At 36.1% G+C, this 18,469-nt stretch overlaps 2 protein-coding genes across 2 annotated transcripts; one reads left to right on the top strand and one right to left on the bottom strand.

Annotated features, from left to right (window-relative positions):
- Positions 1 to 501: 501 nt before the first annotated feature.
- On the bottom strand, positions 502 to 8,333 carry LOC143448434 (transmembrane 9 superfamily member 4-like). Its single transcript, XM_076948191.1, has 14 exons — positions 8,155 to 8,333; positions 7,916 to 8,015; positions 6,787 to 6,940; positions 6,421 to 6,555; positions 5,858 to 6,047; positions 5,459 to 5,570; positions 5,192 to 5,331; positions 4,829 to 4,977; positions 4,462 to 4,621; positions 4,034 to 4,209; positions 3,698 to 3,761; positions 2,734 to 2,853; positions 2,387 to 2,476; positions 502 to 1,888 (listed from the first exon to the last, which is right to left on the bottom strand). The coding sequence occupies exons 1-14, from the start codon at positions 8,278 to 8,280 to the stop codon at positions 1,739 to 1,741; spliced, it is 1,866 nt and encodes a 621-aa protein (XP_076804306.1). The 5' UTR covers positions 8,281 to 8,333; the 3' UTR covers positions 502 to 1,738.
- A 5,457-nt stretch (positions 8,334 to 13,790) lies between these two features.
- On the top strand, positions 13,791 to 18,435 carry LOC143449600 (ubiquitin carboxyl-terminal hydrolase 14-like). Its single transcript, XM_076949864.1, has 12 exons — positions 13,791 to 13,866; positions 14,061 to 14,236; positions 15,267 to 15,371; positions 15,682 to 15,785; positions 15,997 to 16,219; positions 16,369 to 16,511; positions 16,658 to 16,748; positions 16,896 to 16,991; positions 17,102 to 17,194; positions 17,333 to 17,549; positions 17,618 to 17,725; positions 17,975 to 18,435. Exons 1-12 carry the CDS (start codon positions 13,851 to 13,853, stop codon positions 18,199 to 18,201), a joined length of 1,599 nt encoding a protein of 532 aa, XP_076805979.1. The 5' UTR covers positions 13,791 to 13,850; the 3' UTR covers positions 18,202 to 18,435.
- Positions 18,436 to 18,469: the final 34 nt, after the last annotated feature.

Below are 18,469 nucleotides of genomic sequence, written 5' to 3'. Positions count from 1 at the left end.
TATTCTGTGCTCTGAAAACAGTAACCGTTCCGTTGAGAACCAATAATAAATATTATTCAAGGCATTAACAGTTTGGTTCTGATACTGTAATGCTTAACTAGGCTATCAAGGGTTAATGAACGCGCTATCAATGGAGTCAGATTAGCGAAAAATCGATCAAGCAATAATTAACAACAGCCCTCGACCCCAACAATACGCTCAATTAGCACAGAAGATCGCCGATTGTCATGTCGTCAACTAGCAGAGAGCATCTTCTAAAATCTAAAGTGTCTGAGAGAAAATATCCGTCACAAAAGGCGAGGAATGCTCACCAAGGGTGTCCTATTCCACCATCACGATGTTCCTGTTCACACCTCGACGATTGCCATGACAACGATTCATGGTTGTGGGTTCGATATTATTCCTCACCCACCTTATTCACACGATCTTGCGATTCACGCAACCTAGTAACACACCAATTATCCCCAGCCGGCGGAGTTGGTAAGAACAAATTAGACCGGATGCAATACACTTTGAGCTCTATTTTTCTACACTCAACTATGTATCAGAAACATATATAGTTGAGTATCCACCAACGAAACATAGATGGAAATTAATAAAACACGTTATAAGCAAAAAAATCCACGCAGCGTAAAATCGCTGATAATAATAGATTTCCTAAATAATACGTAAAATAAATCCAATGCGACAGAAGTAAAATATGAGCATTGGCGTAAGATCTACAACGACATCAAAGATTATTAAGTTAACTGAAACAAATTATTCTTTTACGTTTTCAGTGAAATTTCGCTTTATGGTGAAAGGAAATTTTGGTTAGTACCATTTTAATCCAATTCGTATATAGTGGACGGTAAAAAATCACACAACAATGGCTACAGAAACTTTAAGCATAGCAAGCGTTCAAAAGCACAAAATTTCCAAAAAATTCGCATTGATTTTAATAGTTGTGACACATTCAGTATGCTTTTGACTTGTAATAAATAACAACGAATATAATACATGTATATGCGTCACCAAACAGCATAAACACTCGAAGCAAAACACAAGGTTTTCTTCGACAAGATCGGTTCCTAAAATTCGGCGTGATATGGAACTGCAGCAAATATAGCCTTAAATCCGAAACCAATGTCACAGTAGAAGCAGCTACAAGTTTGTTAGCTCTGTGGTATGGCATGCTTCATTTCTTATTAAATCCACAAAAATTGCGGCAATGTTCACTCAAAAAGGGAATTATCGAAAAAAAAAATTTGCATTTTTCTAATATCTAGCTGACTTCATGACTACCACAAAATACAGAATAATCCAAAGCTCAGGAAATACTTCATAAACTACTCAAACAAATTTCGTATGACTATAAAAAAAAACGGTAGTAACGGCTTCAAGCAATATCTAGTCTAGACGAACCGAGACACCTGTGCACTGTTAATGCAGTCAATTCATCAAAAGAAAAGTAACAAACACATCGCAAGTGCGTATATGGTCGCCACAACCAAAGTATGGATAAGATTTTCGTAATGCCCCCAAATAAAATGAGCAAGTAGAAATAACCCCTTTTTATCGACCCCTATCCCTACCCCTAAACTCACGTATTCAACGATATATTGTTACAACCAAATCTAATTGCGAAATGTTCAGTTGGAGGGCGAATAAGCTTGGATAATTCAACTGAATCTATTGTACACGTAATAACTGTTGTCAGTTGTAGCTTGAAAACGGTTGCCTTTTAAGTGGGGTCCCTTCAGTCAATCTTCACCTGTGCATAGATCTTGCGAATGAAGGCGTAGGAAGCGAAAAATCCTATTGTCCCGGTCAGAATCCAGAATGTGAAAACGATGATGAAAGTGTAACCGAAGTATAGAATAATTGGCACGAAAGCAGTAATATCCAACTAAAAATATATGAGTTAAGATGACGTACGAATTCACACAACAAAGCAAGAACCCTTAGTGTCAATAAGACTTACAGCAAAGGGTTTTTTCAAAACTCTTTTTTCCATGCAGCTTAACTTTTAAGAACAACGGAGAGTTTATTTATACCCAATGAGTTGACATTTAAAGGAAACTTTACCCAAAACGGGGAAAAACGCATAATAGGCACCTTCTAAAGTCGCTACCATCAAAGATGGAGCGATGGACATTTCTGCGCTGTTAACCATTTTCCATTATTACCATCGAAAGTTACTTCCCTAGCACTATATATCCGGGTAATCCCAAAAATCTCGACTAAGCAGTTAGAACGCGCCAGGAATCTCAAACATCCAAACTGTCGTCAAATTTCAATTATTGCGGCGCCATGCGCAGTGTGGGCCGGAATCTCCACAACGTATTTCCTCTAAAACTATTCATAAAAGTCGATTTTTATCAGATTGTGATGTAAAAAAGCTTACCTGGGTGTGGAAGTAGAAGAGGGCGTAGAGGAAGACATAAATGGCTGCTCCTCCTGAAACGATGAAGGACCTCCACCACCAATGGTAATCCTGGATGGGTTTCAAACGTTTAATATTTATCTCCCAACTATTACTATCAGTACTAAAACTGTCCCAAGTAACACCGCAGCACAAAACGTCATCGGTAAAAGCTATTGCATAGCTATTAGTTATATCCAGCGTTGAAAGCTAGGTTAAGTAATTTCAATGGCTAAAGATATCCTGGAAGTACTAATTACAAAAATATTCGGCGGCAAACAGCTACTAGTAATTTGTAAACAGAACGCGACATAATCTAACTAGCTCACCTCGGCACAAAGCTGGAAATAGACCATGACGATTGCGATCTGGCTGCAAGCGATCACCAGGATGATGAACACGAGGAAAAGAAATCCGAACAAGTAATAAAACTGGTTTTCCCATATTGCCTGTGAAGGAACGCAACAGTGATCTAAACAGTGCGATCTCGTGCTTAAAATTTAAGATCAATGTTGATTTGATCAAAAATTAAGATCAATGTGGATTTCGAAGTAGTTGGGTAGGGCAAAATACTTTCTAAACTTCTAATTGTTCGATTTGCGAACAATGGGTTCATTCAAGGTTTAAGTGGATATTAGATATCTAAAGTCTAGCCAGGCTAAACTTTGGTGTAAAAATGCCCTCAAGCGGGAGAATAGTGAGGTACCACGTTGAGGCGGCAGACAACCACATGTTAAGCTTAAGCAGAATGCGTGCTTGAATAGAAATACGATTATTCCTAACGCAGCACATTGAAAACAAAAATATGATTGTGTTTGTCTTATCGCTTGCCTAAAAAGAACTAGAGAACGTTCCATTCGTGATGTTGTTAGCAAAGTGTAAATACGGTGAGTCGTTTACAACAATGACGTCACGTCAAATTTCACGCGTCAGCGACTACGTGACGTGGCACGTGGCGGACGTTTGAATATGAGAATTGTGTGCGCAAACGACTAGCACACGATAGAACTTTAGGTGTTGAAAGCTCACATACAGCTGACCTTTGTAATCTACAGGCTTCCAATTTTTGGAATGTTTAAATTAGCAGACTGCAACGCTGAAAAGGTTTGTTTTAATGGCCATAAGATCTATATCGTGTTGTGGTGGTAAAACGTTATTATAATTGACTGTAATAAGGTGTGGAACAAAATTCGTTTAGTTGACTGTAAAACACTGCGCATTCTGATTTTAGTTTTAAACCGGCAGGAATTTACAACAATGCGCTGCGCGAACAAAGATCAATCAAACGCTTACCGTGAAGATAAAGAATAACTCAATAAACACAGCTCCAAACGGTAGGATGCCCGCCATCAATACACTGGAAATGCAAAACGGAAATTATTTTAGACATACTGCATTCTGCGTGGTAGTTGTTGGGTTACACAAGCGAGGTATTTAAAATAATTGTGACAATACTAGCGGCTTGAAATTGCAATCCCCAGCAAGACTTCACCAACCACTGCTAACTTAATCATTTTAAACCTAACATACCGTCAATTGCCAAGATTTAGACAGCAAAAGTAACAGTGTGAGTAACTTGACGGTTAAACAGATCAAAACGTACTTAAAGGGACACACATAACCTCTCACCTTACAAAGGGATTCATATACCAGAGTTGTTCTGGCACTTGTCTGGGGATCTGGTTGGTTCGGACGGGATTCTCATAGGGCTGCTTGCGATAGCCGAAGTAGAAACCAATGACGACCAAGGGAAGGGAAATCCCGAACCACATGCTTAGAATTGCAAGCATGGTTGTGAAAGGCAACTATCCCAAAAAGACAATATTGATATTCTAACGACATTGAAACGCCTGCTTGTTATCCTAATGAAATATTGCCGTTGGCTCTGGTTACACACAGTGAGTAAATCCTACCTGTAGCTTGTTCGATGATTTAAGTTAATCATAAACAAATGGTTTTGGTTTAAAACAGTAATATTACTAGTTTCATACCGACTAGTAATATTGGCTACTTTTAACACTTGAGGGCATAATAGAAGCAAAACCTCACAAACATACCGCCCCTGAGGAATGCTTTCCCCAGATAAAGAAGTTAAGGAGGAAAGCAACTGATGCACAGATACCGGGGTATAAAAGTGCGGTTTGCACAGCCGCACGCTTCCACAGTTGCCCTTTAAGACTTTTGTACAGACGTCCTGAGAAGTAGCCACCAAACACACTGAAATGTATAATAAATTAAATGAATGAAAAATTGCTGGTAACTCTCAAATACCTTGCGTTCTTATCAGGTTTCTGGTACTTCTTTTTAAATTAACAAATAATTTCTTACAATCGCAAAAAAATATGACTCAAGAAAAATCTTAAATAATAATTATTATGTATAATTAATGCTTAAACGGCCTAGCCACAACAGTATTCTACGTACCCCATCAATATAAATAGGACAAAGGATGCAGTTAGCAGAGAACCTCTGCTGGATGGCGAGAGCATACCAAGCATAGCAACTGCGATTGTGATCACGCCCATCCCAAAGAGCTGAATCCCGGCACCAACAAATGACACGAGTAACATTATCTAAACACAAAAAATAAGTCTTGAGTACATTAATAAACTCATTTGAGAAACTTGGTTTCACTTCTGACATGCAACAGGTTCCGGATCTATATCCAATCTAATTTTAAAGCTCACACTACCATTTCCACCGTCCACTGAAAACATGGCATTGATTAAAACTATATACTGTACTTCTTATTTAAACATTAAGAATAAAACTAAATTAGGCACACACTCGTCTTGGAGGACGGAAGACATCCCCATGAACCAACTTCCATCCTGTTTCTTCCAGAGCATCTTCCAGTTCATCATCCTCACGATTGTACTGGGCAATATCACGACGAAGAGTACGGATAATTATCATAGTGAGCACACCTGAAAAATAAGGTACTTTTAATATCAATTATACCACAAAAATAATCAAATATATAATTCTTCATTATAAGGTACTGAATTTATAAGAAATTGAGCAATTAATTGAAAATAAAGAAATTTTGTTTACCCGCCAAGAAAAGGACAACAACGATGGAATTGACAATCGAAAACCAGTGAATCTGGACATCACCCATGGCTAAGTAACTGTCCCACCGTGAAGCCCATCTTATTTCACTCTCCTGAAACAAGATAGGAATATCAGTCATACAAGCATGTGAAAACAATACTGAAAATGTTTGTGTTGTTTTGTTGGTTTGTTTAACAGCAATAGCAATCTGGCATGGGCCTTAGTTTATCAAGCAGTACAATAGTGAATAATCAGGAAGGCATAATAATGCTACACAGGATGAGCATTTGATAAAAACACTGCTAAAATGACCTACTATTCTTTGCATCCAAAGCAGCTAAACGTCAGCAGCAGCAGCACGTTTTTGTATGTTTTATACAAAACCATTCGTTTACTTACGTCCCAAATAACTTCATATGAAAACTTGATTTCAGAGGTGTCAGCAGTAATTGCTTGTTTCTTCAAATGTTCACTATCTATTTTACAAGTGTCTCCTGCGGCTTGTGCAATTAGTGACATGTCAACACTAAATGGTACAACCTCAAACCCAACGATTCTATATGTCTGCTCGATGGGATCCTTATTATACCTGAAAAAATTAATAAAGAATTTCGTATAAATACAAAGAATTACGGGCATTAATCGTTTTCTCTTAAGCAATTTTTTTGTGACATGAAGTATATAAATTTCTTTGGACTTCTGAGTATGTGAGCTCTTTCCGAACTCTAATGAAGCAATGATAACAGTCATAGAATAAAAATACCAATAATAAATAATAAACTCCATTGTTTCCAGCCATGGAATATCAAGTATTTTATGCAACAGACTACTATGCTAACTGTTGAATCCTTTTTTATTACAGAAAAAAATTAACTTGCTAGAAAAAAATCATTCTAAATATTAGCAATAAACAACGAAGGACATCCATGACCACATGGACTTATTAACTGACAGGAACTTACTTGAGATTAATGACAAGATGGTTGTGAATATATGCAACATCATCAATTACAACACCGAGTTTAAAGCCATGCTCCATTTGAACCTCTGCGGATTGTAGCTCCCACTTGGTAGCTGCAGGCAGATTGTCAGCAAGTCTAAAATAAAAATAACACTGTGTTGAAAATAGCTCATTTAAGTCATCTGTTGGGGAAAGTAAGTGCCTTTCTCCCATTAATTACAGTCCTCACTACAACATCCAGTGCAAGACACAGCCATTATAGCAAAGCAAGCTAAAGGCAACACATCACGTTCAACTAGTAGTAAAAAAATAAATAAATGAAAAAACTAACCAATAAATCTAAAATTACAGACAAAATTTTACTGACAAGTGTATGGAATATTCATCTTTTATCCGTTGCATCAAAGTCTTAGCCATGTCCTTGTCAAAGACTGATTTGCAGATCACACTGCATGGTAATTTCTCATCCATTTTTGCCTTGTATGGTGTGTTAACAATACGATCACCTCTCAATATCTCACCTACGCAAAGTTGTTAAATGTGTTGGCAACATGGAAGTTTGTTAAAAAAGATAAGATTTTGCGCAAGAAAAAAATGTAGCTATTAACTGCATTAGAATTAGTATAAGTTTATTTGGATATTAACCAATAATCAGAGTGGTTGTAAAATGGTTGCCTGGTTGTAAATTTTAGAAAAACGAATGATGGACACAAAAGGCAAAAATTAAATTGATTTCTTAAGCAAGTAAAATTAACTACAGTAATAATTAATTGTTACAAATCACAAACACCTTCCGTTGTTGTTTTCAAACCTTGTTAAATTGATTATCATATCATTATCATGATTTGATATCATATCGTATGACTGATTAAATTATCATATAGATGACACTAAATGCATGTCATAGGCTATTCAGAAAAAAACATACCAGCAAACACACTGTGACAAAGCTATAGCACAGGATTTAGTATGTAAAGGATAGCAAGGTTACAGGATTGCAATGTAAAATGCTAAATGTCTAGATCAGAATCAAATTGCTAAATTTATAGAATTTCAAATAATCATCCTAAATCATCCGGGATATGTTATGTTCTGAACTGCTTTTGCCAGTTGGTATTCAGCAAATATTGCTTAGAAGCAAGCAGCACTTGATTATTACCGAGAATAAATCTTGTGCTTTCTGTGTATTTTACGCAAAGAAGTTCAATTTACTAAGGTTTAAAAAACTTGAACAGAACTATCCAGAGAACACAATCTGGCAAACTCCAAATTGTGAGTCTATTACTTAATAATACAATAATATCACGTAGTTAGTAGTAGGTAATAGTACTACTATACAGTCAGTCAAAATCATGCCAGTTGTGTTACCGCAACCTACTTGTGTTCATTAGAACTGCCCTTAACTTTAGCAGATTTAAGTTTCAGTCTATTTAGAACATAATCAAACAAACACAAAAGCCAACTCATCCCCACTAGTCTAGTAGTGTGACTCTTACCTAGGTTTTCAGTTTTATACTCAACATGTTCAGGTTTGCAGAAAGGAAGGGTATAGTATTCATACGGAAGCTGGGTTTTTGAGCTAGTCATTTTCACAGCCTGAAAGTTAATGATTCAAATTAGAAAATTTTATAAAATAAAAATAACAGTCTAATCAATAAGCAGTGTGGTATAGAATATAGCTACTCAAGCTGCATCATGAATAATCACAACGTTTAAAAATAAATTGAGACCTTACCTTAATTTCCACATCAGCGCCCTTCTCAAATTCAACTGGTGCCACCCCAGGCACATAAAATCCTGAGACCACGCACAAATGTGCCAATAGCCCAACACCAACCAACAGAAGTCTTATACCAGTCATTTTGAATCCTGTTTTAAATGTGTCTATTAATTATGATTCTGTGATTAGGTGAACACAAAACAAATTAGCTACACCTGATGAAGTAAGCTTAAATTTGCAAAAGCTCATGTAAATAAATAAGTGACAGCCTAAATAGACTGGTGCTACCATATCTAGTTACTGTTCCACAGAATTTATGGATAAATTATTGTGGTACAGAAGTCTGAGGATATATATTATTTAATCACTTTGTGATAAACATGCCAAAGCCTTTGCCATGACTGACCGACCACCTATAGGAACTTGTTTAGAATATCATACATTACAAAAAAAATGCTTAAAAAATATGCAGCGGTGTGAAAGAAACTCACTACTACTTACTGAGCTTCACACATAAGTGGTAAATATCTTAACATTCATGATCTGTACTTTTTCATATACATGGTTATCCCACTTAAATACATACATGTATAGGTGGTATGGCGCGTCCTTATAAATCCGTGGTTCTTAAACTGGGGTCCGTGGTCCTTTTGGGGTCCGTGAGACAATTTTCCGGGACCGCGAACGGCACTACTTGCCATCAAGCCAAAAGCTCGAAACCGGTTGAATATGATTCTTGATATTAGTGTTGCGTTGTCCAAAACGGAACCAAACTGGTTGCAAAGAAGCAGGTACACCCGTCACATTGATACCACAAAAACCAACGTGTCGTTTTGTGTTTATTTGTGTTGATTTTTTAAGGGAACGAGAGGCATTTAAAAAATTGCTAGGGGACCGTTGCGTACTTTCTTTTAAAAAAGTTTGAGAACCACTGTTATAAATGTTTATAAATTTAGTGCTGTTCAACTGTTTTTTGCAACAAGGTGGAGCGATTAAAGAAGAAAGTTTTCGGAGCCATACCAAGGTTTTAAAAATATCCCTGGTAATACAAGAGCACATGATCTTGGCATAAATCCATCTCCAATGTACCACATTATATTAGAACAGAATACATATTAATACAATCAATACATACATATTGAGCGCAAGAAAAAACATACTTGTAAACAAAATGAGCAAAAGTTAGGAAGAGGAAAAAACAGAAGAAACATTGCATGTACAAAACAAATTTGTCAGATATATATATCGATTAATCGATATCACTATATGCCAACACCGCTGATAACCAATTTTTTCGGAATCATTGTTGTAAATACAGGGTTTTCGAAAAATGCGATGAGAAATAAATTGATAACAATAGAAACAAACCACTTATACATTTACAACAAATAAATAGAATTTTTTTTAAATATTACGTTATTATTACGTAATTAGCATTTTATAAGCATTTCTTTTTATACTGTAACCAATAAAATACTTAAAGTTACCATAAATTGTATTTACAGTTTGTATTTTTTTGAAAGACCCTGTCGAAAGATTCATTAACTTCTGTCAATCATGAACCATAAATGGGTTATTGGCCGAGGTAGTTTGTGATTACTCAAGTCAATTCAACAATTTGAGTTACTCGTTTTTGTCCCATCCTTTGTCCAAACTAGAGCATACGTGCCACAAATATTTCACAGACACGCACAGTGAGATAATCTTTCAGGAACACAAAGTAGTACATTGTATTTACTTGGGTTTGTAAGTCGTAGATTCTTAGTAAATAAACTGAAGGATAAAACATGATGCTACACCTTACTGGTAAACTGTATATCCTGCGGAGTGAAGGCAAGACCTCTAAACTTTACAGAACTGAGACCTTAACTGGAAAGTACGGTTCAGGCATTCTTGAGTGAGGGTGCTGGGCATAATCATCATTTAGGATAAGCATCCCATTTAAATCCAAGAATAATTCCATCTGGCCAGAGCACACACGACATTTTTTTCCAAAACAGCATTGCAGAACAGGGCAAAGCGGTGTTTCCAAAAAAAGGGAAATACTGATTTCTCTCCTAATTCTTAACATACCGATATTGGGCCGAACCTTGCCTGCACAAATGCCAGGCAGCCTTGGGCCACAAGTCGCAATGCACACTAGCTGCTTCTTTGTTCACCAGAATTTTGCTTCCGCACACCAGAGATCTGGGCAAAAACCGTCATACTCTGCAGTCCGGCCATATGACCATGATGAAAAAAAAGATGTTACCCGAAGAGAAAGCGAAAAACGAAACGAGGATCATATTAAGTCACACAAAATCACCCAGAGCAATATAGATGTGCTAACCTCGTGATTTAAATCTGGTATTGTTTCCGATTTGGTAAACCTAAAAAATTCCTGGGATTCTGACAGTCTGGAGTGAAATTCAGATTGGTCGGGTCGAAATCCCAACCTTGATTGAGAATCGTTTATTATATAGGCTATAGCCTAACAAATTCTTCCATAACGTCAATTCGTCTGTACTAGAAGAGCCGTTAGAAGCAAATACTTGGTCTGGTGCAGAAATGCACAACAAAATGATGTCACAATTTGAATAGCTGGGGCCTAGTATACAAATGTATCCTGTAGTTCTGCACTACACCCTGAATTCTATACTGTTTAACCTCGATGCCTATTTCAGTACGGTATTTTGTACACAATGCAAATACAACGATAGTGTGTAATAGGCTTTTGCCATTTACTAGTGCAAATGGACTTAAAATACAATCATTAATGAAAGGTTCAACAGGAGATGTTCTCGTTTTCCAACAGGCTAGTTCAACTCTATCACCAAGCCTCTAAACTTGTTCGACGTGTTTTCAGTATTTCTCTAAAAAAGCCAACGAATACTCAGAAGGTCAAAAGTCACTAATCGTTGTTCTACGTTGGGAGCATAGATACCACATTAACGTTAACACTAACGGTATGGTATGACTATATGCTATCACATTCTTTATCTTCAGATTGTGGAGAATCTTTGCTTGCTTTAAACTCAATGATTTAATGGTTCAATAGTTCTTCCAGCGCTGGTTTCCGGTTTATGTATCGATTTGAGAAGATTTTCGAATCGGTCTCATATACATAATTTATAAGTCATATTCAAGTGATGACTTTGTATACATACAAAAATTTGTAAAATATAAATTAATCTGGCAGAACTTTGTTGTCATTAATGGTGCCAGTTATATTGCCACAAAGTTGGGATCTTGGCCTACAATTAAACCAGGTTAGGTCTTGTATCACAGTTGTTTCTCATTGTTTGCTACTTCATTTTATTGCCAAAAAGAATAGCTATATCGTTCACCCCAAAGTCTTCATATAACCTCTATGGTCTTTGGTCTACTCTATTCATGCATGTGAATGTAGGGTGACGTATGGAACACCAAAGCCACAAAAATAGCAAAATATTTAATTGCATCACAACGTTGCTAATTATAGATTGCTTTGATAAACTGATTACATGGTTTTCCGACCAATTTAAACAGACTTTCTACGATTGCTTTTATTACACGGTTCATATCCACATTGTGAAAAAGGTTTTGCAGTATTTACAATCGAACCATAGCTTTAGAGTTTAGACAGTAGCCTAAACTTGATTCTTAAAAATCAAACCACGATATCTTAAAATTTGTATAACAACTTAGATAAGCTATAACATACATGCAGAATTTAAACGTCTTAAAGTCAGTTAAATTTTTTACGTGGGGAATAGCAAAGAAAGTTTGATCAAATGCAAAAATCTGTGTCATTAATCACTATTGGTAAAGGGAACACTTAGAGTATGAAGACAGCTATTTCTTGTTACACATTGAACACGTTTGGTCCGCTGTGATATCATCGATAAAGTTATGTTATTTTTCTGTGTTTCTTACTATTGTATAGCTTATCTTTTTGCCACAACTATGCGGAACAAAACACTAACAACGGTTAGCATCGAAAATTTGGCTCTGCACAGTTAATGGCAAAAAATAATCTATATGTACAAAAAAAAGAATAGGACTATGACTCCTTGTCACTGAAGCCTTGGTTACCAAGCTTGCATTTGTGCAAGTCCCTATAAACAACACACACGTGTGTACTGGAACGTTTCTTATTTGATTTCTTAATTATTTATTTTGTAAAAACCGTACATAATATTGTAAAAACAATTGCGGCTCCGATGCCATAAAAATAGATGTGCTCTAGCTGGCGTTTCATACGTGCCAAATGTTAGTAAGCACACTTGAAGTGAATTGAACGATTCTGGTCACCGTGACTTCATGAATAGGCTCACTGTTGGATCGACTTGGCATAGTTAAGCCCAGTGTTTTTTTTAAGGTGTTTTGGGGGACCGAAACGGTCCCCCAAATTTCTCCAGCGGTTTCCCAAAATTTGGGAATAATAAATAAGTAATTCGTTTAAGCAAATATGGCTATTTTTTGGTATTTAAATGAAACACTTGCGGTCTCTTAAAACTACTTAGCGGTCACCCAAACCAAACCTTAAAAAAAAACCTGGTTAAGCCTACTACGTTTTCTAGTCGATTCAACCCAGGATGACCCCAGGGTTGCCATATTGGCTCTTTTGACGCCAAATTCTTCGAAATTGGCTCTTTTTATTACTGTTTGGCTCCCAAAATTTTGTTTTGGCTCTTTGGCGTTTTTTGGCTCTTTTAATGAAAATTGAATTTAATTGCATAAATAATAATCCCTAATTTAGGAAGTGTGAAATAAATAATTATCTTATTATTTATAATATTCTTGTTGGTTATTTCTTTAGTAGCCAATTATTATTTTCAAACCTATCATAACAAACTTTACAACAATTTGGTTTTTTGATTTTAATATAGGTTTTACAGATGTTGAGAATATAGTGTTAAAGATGATGTACAGTTGACTCTATAGTGTTAGGTGTATATTTTGGCTTCGGAATTCATTATTTCTTGCTTTTAAACCCATCATCTAGGGTTGAATTGTAATTTTGTGGTTAGTAAAATTATTTGGCTCTTTTTGGCTCTTTTTTATTGTCATCTTGGCTTTATTTGATCACTGGGATCTGGCAACCCTGGATGACCCAACCGACCCTTTGTGTTGAATTGACCTGGGTTCAATCGTACGTTGGTTTAGGCCTATTTTTCCTTAAAAGTTAAACTGATCGACTATATAATTAATAACTATTTTCTAGCCTAATTGCAATTAGGCTAGAAAAGCTCTGAAGCTGGTTGTTTAAACGCCAATTTATCATATATAAACAAGGAATTGAGGCTTTAGTTCACGACATTATGCCAAAACTTGCGTCTTTGTACACTCTTGGCAATTTCTCATATAATATCGTCTGGCTGTTGTACTGTTCAGTTGTATAGTCAGCACGTTTTTGGTGTGCACTATTGAAGCCTTAATTCTTTCGTTATTTATCATAAATCAGCGTTCATGTCAATTTCGGTGAGTCTCATGCTTGCATGACCCACGCTTTCCAATATATAGGCACCACCAGTTATTGAATTATTTGAATACAAACCCGTATTACCGGTACCTATAGCCTATTGCAAGCTTGGTGCTTTAAGTTTACCCACTCTGCTACTGAGCCAGAGGTTACAGCTAAAATTGATTAAATAATTGATATTGTAGTATAATCTATGCTATTTTTGTAGGACGATTCTTTCGTGGTTATAGGGCCTACTTGTTTTTTGTTAAAAACAAAAACATCCAACATGCCTAATTATAAAGGTTAGTTTTAGTGTGCGATACAATAGTCTACCAATAATATCAAGTTGTAAAACTAAGTCCAACTGTTGGCTTATTGTGAAATGTATTTGTTGGACCTTTACTTTTTCTCCTTATTGCTGATCGTAACTGTTTCTAAAACACAAATTAAAGTCATAATAAGATTCTATAAATTAACTTTTGTCGTCTTTCTACAGTGAACGTGAAATGGGGAAAAGAGAAATACGCCGGTTTGGAGTTATCCACTGACCAGAGCCCAGATATTTTTAAACTGCAGCTCTTCTCTTTGACCAACGTACTTCCAGAGCGGCAAAAGGTTATGCTGAAAGGAGTAACCATCAAAGAAGATTGGGGAAAGCTGAAGCTTAAAGATGTGAGCATTTGAACTGATCCCAGGCTGTGAAAGTATCTATTGTAAATTGTTTTATACATTCTTGGTGTTATTGGATTCATTTATAGTATCTAATAGTTGAGTATCATTGGCACTACTCTCCAATAATAGACCTTTTACACACTCCTTATTGAAATAAGCGCACAAAGAAGATTCTTGTTTATTTTCAACAATAGAGTGCTGCATAAATTTGTAACATTTTTTCAATTGCACAACGTTTAAGGATCAACCTACATATGTTTTTATCTAAGTGTGTAGGCTAGCATGCAGCACATGTGAAACATTTAACGATACACATTTAAAAGAATTATACATATGTTTTCATTGTCCTCGCATAATTTTAAATGTGCTTTACCTAAGGTGTAGGAATAAGCTGCAAGTCGGTTGTAAACATGCAACATTGCTGCATTGGAAATGTAAAATGAGAAAAAGATATATTCCACCACCTCTGTTGCATCACAAAGATTAAAATAATTGTTCTACTGATCACAGGTTATGACATATTTTACCTGTCGTTTTTCCTCCTTATCATTGGCTAGTCAGAAAAGCGTACTATGCGTAAAAAATGTTTTTCATTAGTAGGTTGTATATAAATCACTGTAAAAACTGAGTAGACGATAAAAAATTTTTTTTTTTCCAGTAGCCAGTATGATATGCACCAACTGAAAAAATTTGTAATTCAACCCAATTTGTAAAAGTATTAGAGCATTTGCAATATCTCTATTTAAAATTATAGATGTAGATAGGTGCACCTGTTTCAATATGTCAGGCAGCAGTGTAAACTCTATTATTAGTTAGATGCGAAACAAAACTTTTTTGGCCATGTTGGCACAATAAGTTAATGCTAATTTGGTGTTGCAAAGTTTAACTGGGTTAAGCTTAGCATAACTGGGCCATTTTATCACGGATAAAAACAAATAATATGAATAGACTACCATTGTAACATATGTTTCCCAGCGTAGTGATCGTTCACTTTATTTTTTCTGTTTTTATTATCATTGCTAAAACCCAGGGCATGAACCTTTTAATGATGGGCTCAGCTGAAGAATTGCCCCAAGCACCAGCAGAGAAAACTGTTTTCGTCGAAGACATGTCTGAAGACCAATTGATGTCCGCTGTAAGTCTCTTTTCACATAGTAGTTTATGTTTGGTTAACTGTGTAAATTTCTAAAAATGTTTGAAGTGTATGCATAACATTTTCTTTGATCCATGATATGCTAATCTTTCTTGTTTTAATTAGCACAAGATTTTTGTTTTTGATAATATTTTGATGCTTTAATGCTTTTTTGCGATAAATTTAAATCTTACTTGTGTCTTAAATTGAATGACTGTAATATAGTAAGTACTGAAAACCATTTGTAGGTGTTGCAATGCTGTGGAAGGGATTAGGCAACGGTTTGTAATTATAGAACACATTTTGTTTGCAGATGGACCTTGTCACTGGGTTAGACAACTTAGGTAACACATGCTACATGAATGCCACAGTTCAGTTGTTAAAAACAGTTCCAGAAATGGACCACGCATTGCAAAGGCATGTAAATTTCGTATTTTTTCAACCAGATTCTGCTACATCAACATGTGTTAACCCAATGTGTAGAGATTTTGCACTAGTCTTGTAAATGAATGTATAGTTTTCGAATAATTGTGGCATACAGATTTAAGCTCTGTTAATTCTTAAACCTGCCAGAATAACATTCAAGTGATATTGGTGCATTAGTATAACGTCTGCAAAATGATTGTAGTTTTTCTGGTAACGTCAACCGAGCTGGACTGATGGCTAGTCTCGGAATGACATCAGCCGGTGCAGAGATGGACGATACCGTCACTGCAAGTTTTCGTGATCTCGTGAGGGATTTGAAGTCAAACGAGCAGTCCTCTATAAAACCTTTCATGTTCCTTCAACTCTTATATATGCGATTTCCACATTTTGCTGAAAAAAATGACCATGGTCAACCTATGCAGCAGGTTTGTTGTTTGATATCAAGTTTTCAGTTAGAGAGAAAAAGAAACTCACGAATAGGCTTCATTGTTTCGGCATGTTGTTTTCAATTACGTTACCATCATTTTCTTCTTTTTGTGGTGTAATATAGTAACAAAAGAATTGTCCTTTGTAGGATGCAAATGAATTCTTAACAGAACTTTTAAGGATTTGTCAACTAAAGCTGAAAGCTGTTCCTATGGATGTTTCTGGAGGTAGACCATTCGAGCCGCGTGATAATTTTGTAGATCAGTATTTCGGAATTGATTATGACATTAAGTAAGCAGAAACTTATTATTTACATAGTAAAAAAGCATTTGTGTAACGGAAATGAAAAAGAAAAATTCTGTTGTAATTAGCAAATAACATGCTAATAACTCTTAGCATGTCTTATTGGTTGCCTTGACTGAACTTAAACAACTCAGATTAAAATGTCTCGACGAAGAGGCAAAGGATGAACCTGAAAAAGATTCCAAAGAAACCTCCCTCCAGTTGAACTGCTTTATATCGCAGGAGGTGATGCTTTTTTGATCACTTTATTCAATTTCTTTGACATTATGAAATAATGTAAATAATTAATGTAAATAATAATGTTTAAAGAGATCTTTGACGTTAGGAAATTACAAAAAATAATCATAAATTAATTGTGAAAAACTCAACCAGGTCAAGTATATGCTCACCGGAATAAAATGCAGACTTCAGGAAGAAATTACAAAAAATTCGCCCACCTTGAACCGTGACGCAAAGTATAGCAAAACGGTATGCATTTAACCTATGTATGCTAATGATGCAACTCCATATTTTCTCGTGATGTAAATCTTTCAAACTGTTCTCTTACATAAACGCTTCGTATTTCAACTTTAAAATAGAGCAAAATAAAGAGGTTGCCTGCATACCTTTGTGTTCAAATGGTGCGATTTTACTACAAAGAAAAAGGACAAGTCAATGCCAAAATACTTAAGGTAAGCAACTACCATACTTCAAACATAATAATAATGCATAAAGTCACAAAGTTTTGTTCTAAAAAAATCATTAAGCTTTGCAATAAGTTGATGGTTAGCGTGTGCAAATACTGGAGCTCATCTCCTGTCTTTCACCAGGACGTAAAGTTTCCAATGAGCTTCGATGCTTACGAGCTCTGCGCCCCAGAGCTTCAGGAGAGGCTCCGTGTTGCTCGAGGTAAGTTTGAAGCTGACGAAGAAGAGAGAGCTGAAGCACAGCTTGCTGGAAAGCAATCAGGAGAGAGCAAGAAGATGCAAGAGTTAAAGAAGAAGGAAGAGGAACCAAAGGAATACGAAAGATTTGACTTCCCTGATGGTAGCACCTGGATTAAGATGTTTATGGGAAGCGTGTGTTCTGTAATGTAATGAACTTCTTTCTTCTAGATGTTGGCTCCAACAACAGTGGACATTATGAGTTGCAAGGAGTGTTAACCCATCAAGGAAGATCAAGCTCCTCAGGACATTATGTTGCTTGGATAAGGAAGAAAGGAGGTAAATCATTGCAACGAACCTAAGAGCTTTTTAATCAAAATTGTTGTTCAAAGTATAACTTTTTTAAAAATCATGATTGCCTTCATGTTTTCTCTCTCCCGCACTAGGCCATAATGTGCTTTTTTAACAATTCTAGAAGACTTTTGCAAAGCGTGTTAATTTGCGATAAATTCAGACTACTTTCCGGCATTTACAGCAACCTGCTTTTTTCCAATAATGACAAAGTTTATAAGATTGCTCAACATTTAGATGATTGGCTGAAATGTGATGATGACATAGTCTCTCCGGTGACTTCTGAAGATGTCCTCAAGCTCTCTGGTGGAGGAGATTGGCACATCGCGTACGTGCTCTTGTACGGTCCTCGTCGTCTGGAAAAACGGGACCGTTCAGTAAAACCGGCTGCAGGCGGTGAAACAGCTTCGATTTCTGAAGCTACACCCATGGATACTACAAGCACAGAGAACAGCGCCGCCTAAGTGACACCATATTGTAATTTTCTTCGCTTTACTGCAGCTTGCGCTAGATACAATACGTTGTGTCATAAAGCTGCTCTTGGTTAACTTAACTGGTTCTTGATCTCGCTATTTAAGTTAGAAGATTATATCTTCCCCGTTCCATAAACGCCATGTCAGCATGTTATTAGTTTTTGAAGTGGAATATTTGTATTGCAAGAGAGTTAAACAATTAAAATGTTCACGTTTCAAAATGAATGGTAGCGTTCAAAAGATTGTGCTGTGACGAAAT

The sequence above is a fragment of the Clavelina lepadiformis genome, chromosome 3, assembly GCF_947623445.1.
Source record: "Clavelina lepadiformis chromosome 3, kaClaLepa1.1, whole genome shotgun sequence".
NCBI lineage: Eukaryota > Metazoa > Chordata > Ascidiacea > Aplousobranchia > Clavelinidae > Clavelina > Clavelina lepadiformis.
Note: the sequence above shows the minus strand (reverse complement) of the source record. Positions and strands in the feature narration are given on the sequence as shown.